This window comes from Morone saxatilis, unplaced genomic scaffold (assembly GCF_004916995.1).
Source record: "Morone saxatilis isolate NCDOM2014 unplaced genomic scaffold, NCSU_SB_2.0 Contig15, whole genome shotgun sequence".
NCBI lineage: Eukaryota > Metazoa > Chordata > Actinopteri > Moronidae > Morone > Morone saxatilis.
Window position 1 is genome coordinate 6009586 of NW_023339707.1, and position 3364 is coordinate 6012949.

The 3364-nt window shown below is 38.5% G+C and overlaps 1 protein-coding gene across 1 annotated transcript in view; it reads left to right on the forward strand.

Moving 5' to 3' along the window:
- tafa5l (TAFA chemokine like family member 5, like) overlaps positions 1–3364 on the forward strand; it is a 42213-nt gene that overhangs the window by 24061 nt on the left and 14788 nt on the right. The window contains exon 3 of the mRNA XM_035656073.1: positions 941–1068. Within this exon, the coding sequence (XP_035511966.1) occupies positions 941–1068 (128 nt within the window). The remainder of the gene's footprint in view (positions 1–940; positions 1069–3364) is intronic.

Consider the following 3364-nt stretch of genomic DNA (forward strand, 5'->3'; position numbering starts at 1 on the left):
TAAAAAAAGGAAATAAATAAAAATCCAGCATTTTGTTTTTTGCAGACATTTTGTTTCCAAAAGACACCTTGACACTATTTTGTATAACAGATTGCTTTTCCAGTTTCCAGTTTTGCATTTGGGAATGAAAATATTAAAACACCTTAGATTGTAGCAAAGAAATTGGATCATTTCATGCTATCATTATATCTCAACAAATTCAGTGCAGTCCCAGTTACAGCACTGCAGTTCCTTTGCAAATGTCTTCAAAAAAATTCTGAATGGTGGACGAGGTGGCTAGGGCTTTTTCAGTCATTGTTGCGAACTAATATGAACCTGCACTCCTGCTATTCTCGCTATATAATGTAGTTCTATTTACTCCTGGTGCCCAAGACTCTTGTGATATACTGTACACCATGCCTGGCCTTGATGGTGAAAAGACAGAATCAAAGCACTTAAAGATCTCACAGGGAAACTATGTGTTGTTTTTTTCCCCACAGAGTGCAAGTTTGAAAAAAAAGAATTATAGTACAGCTTCATAAAAAGAAAACCAGCCGCATTATGTTGTAAAATGGTACAAATGACTTTTTACCTTTACGTAGAATTACTTAAAAAAGCCTTTCAGGAGGAATATTAAGCGTAACATAATGTCAAAAGGAACAAGCAATCTTTTAATGCAGCTGCAGTGAAAGCTAGCATTAGCAGGAGAGTAATTTATGGACCGCCAGCTGGTCTGTAAAGGTTACTACCACAGGCAATTCAGACATGGTGGTTCAACAAGAACCTCATTAAAATACTACAGGCTTGTAGACAAATCAACATATGAAGATGTCTGGTGAGCATAAAAAGGACAGTTTAGTTGTTTGCTCCAGAAAAAGTTGACATTTTGAAGCCTCTCTCTGGGTCTGTGAATCTGTCTGTCTTATGTTCCTCTTTGCCTTCTTGTCTTTCGCCCTCCCAGCACGAATCGTGCGGAGCCGTCAGTGGTGTGAGATGGCTCCCTGCCTGGAGGGGGAGGTCTGCAGCCTCCTGTTCAACCGATCCGGCTGGACCTGCACCAGGGGCAGCGGTCGCATCAAGACCGTCACGGTAATTTACAAGACATGCCATTAATATATGCCATATGCACTTAACAGCATCACGCCTGCTTTTTCAGCATGGGTGACCCCCTGATAGTGTTATGAGAAGCCACAGCCGAGGGCAAGAGATATTACACTTCAGTTAAACAGCAGGTTAGCTCGCAGGTTTCAAAGACATCAATCTGAAGATGCTGAATGAAAGGGTAGAAAACTGATGCTGAACTGCTCTCTGTGGGTTTGTTTAATTACAATCCACATCACGTCCTATTGGAACAAATAAAATAAAATAAAAACTTCTGGGTATCACTCAGATTCCCCATTATCTCTCTGGGACTCAGCACATTGATAACATTGTAAAATCATGAGATGCACAAGCATTAGTAGAAGGTGAAGATGTTCTGAACATTATCATATCATCATTGGTTCTGATCCAGCTCTATTATTGCTCTGTTGTTTGGTCTGCAGCCAAGCTATAAAAGCTGGTAGATTAGCTGTGCATTGCCAATATCACATTAGAGTTGGCAATATGCTACCAAACTATTCAAAAGCACACTTCATTTTCGTATTCTGCGAGCTCCCTCCCACTCAGAATGTTTAAAAAATGCCTGCAAAGGACAGTCTCTTTAGGGGGCGTGGCCTTGACACACCGGAGTGATTGACAGAGCTAGCTTTTTAAGTCGCCTAAGGATCACATTAATTGACTGTTTGTATAAAGCTTTATATCTGGTACCTGTGTTGTAGCTAAGCTAACGCTTCAGAGAGGCTAATTGTCCGGTATGTGTTTATGATAATGTGGATCATTATCAATGGAAGTAATAGAAAAATACTTTCCGTGCCCAGGGTTAGGCTAGATGTCTTTAAAAACACACTGACAATACTATGGCAAATGTGCATATTATTTTCTATATGCATAAATAAGATTTTAATATGTCATATGTTATTATAAATTATATGCCAAATTTCATAAAGTGTGTAGATGTGTCAATATTAACCAGCATTGATGTGTTTCTTTAGTGTAAAGTCATAATTTAGTTTACAGCTCANNGAGTGTGGAGTACCTCTTTAAATTCTTCTCAAGACCAGCTTAAATACATCAGCCAGAAACACCAGTATCTTTCTAGGAATACTAATTAGGCTCAAATACCTCCTACCAAACCTAAAATAAATCATTTGAAAGCCTAATTCTGTACACGAACCTCTTCAGATTTGCTACCAACTCACACTAAATACATTGCTTATACAAAAAGCTTGAAATTGTAAGTGAAATATCTTGTATTTTAGGCAATATGGTCAAATGTAATAAAACTTTGTTATCATCTGGGTTATTTCCTAATTCAGTACAGTCTTAAACTAATATTTGTTTGTATTTGCTGTATTTATGGACCCCGGGAAGATTAATCAGGTAATGGTAATGGGGATCATATAAATATAAACGGCTGGAAGAACACATGGCTGTGGCATCATGTATTTGGGCGCGGCCACAAGTGTACATGCTTGAACATTTTAACCAATAGTGAGAAGTTCAGCAGCAGTTTGAGTCTCCAACAATCAGACAAACCTGTGTGAGACTTTACCCTAAAAGTATGCTGTAAGGCTTCTGACTAGTGCTGACAAAACGTGGATTCAAATATGAACATGAGTATTTGATTAAATAATTTGTTCCGACATGAGATCAGACGTTTTAGATCTTCAGCGTCGTGCTGAGAAAAATAATAATAGCTGGCAACAGTCTATGACCTTTCCCTGACTTTGTGTGAGATGTAAATTAATACAAAACATGTTAAATTTTTAAAACCTTCAATATGGTGTCATCTGGTCCTCTGTAGGCTCCTCTCAGAGTGAAACATGCATCCAATGCCTCAGAGCTGCCAATGCTGCATTGCTGACTGAGGCTTTGCTTCTTTGATTCAGCAGTGAAACATTACACAGGAAGCACAAAGCCGGCATACCTTATCAGTCAAAGCGTGGGTTAATTTAATCTTTTATATTTGTATAATATTATAATAATAATAATAATAATGAGAAGGTAGATAATAATTATGAGGAACGGTATCATATATGAGCTGTGTTTTGAAAAGCCACGAGAGCGCATAAGCAACTGAATGCTCCGCCCTGTCATTGGCTGAGTCGCCAATGGATAAAGCAGGTCTCACTGTCGCTGTATGTGGTTCAATTTCACAACTAATGCAAGACTTTATGCTGGATGGAAAATGGAGGGTCTCTGCTGTTCCTGTTTATACCCGCACGCAATATTCCATCAAAAATTACCTTGTGGTGTAATAGTAAATCATGTTGTGAAATTCCAG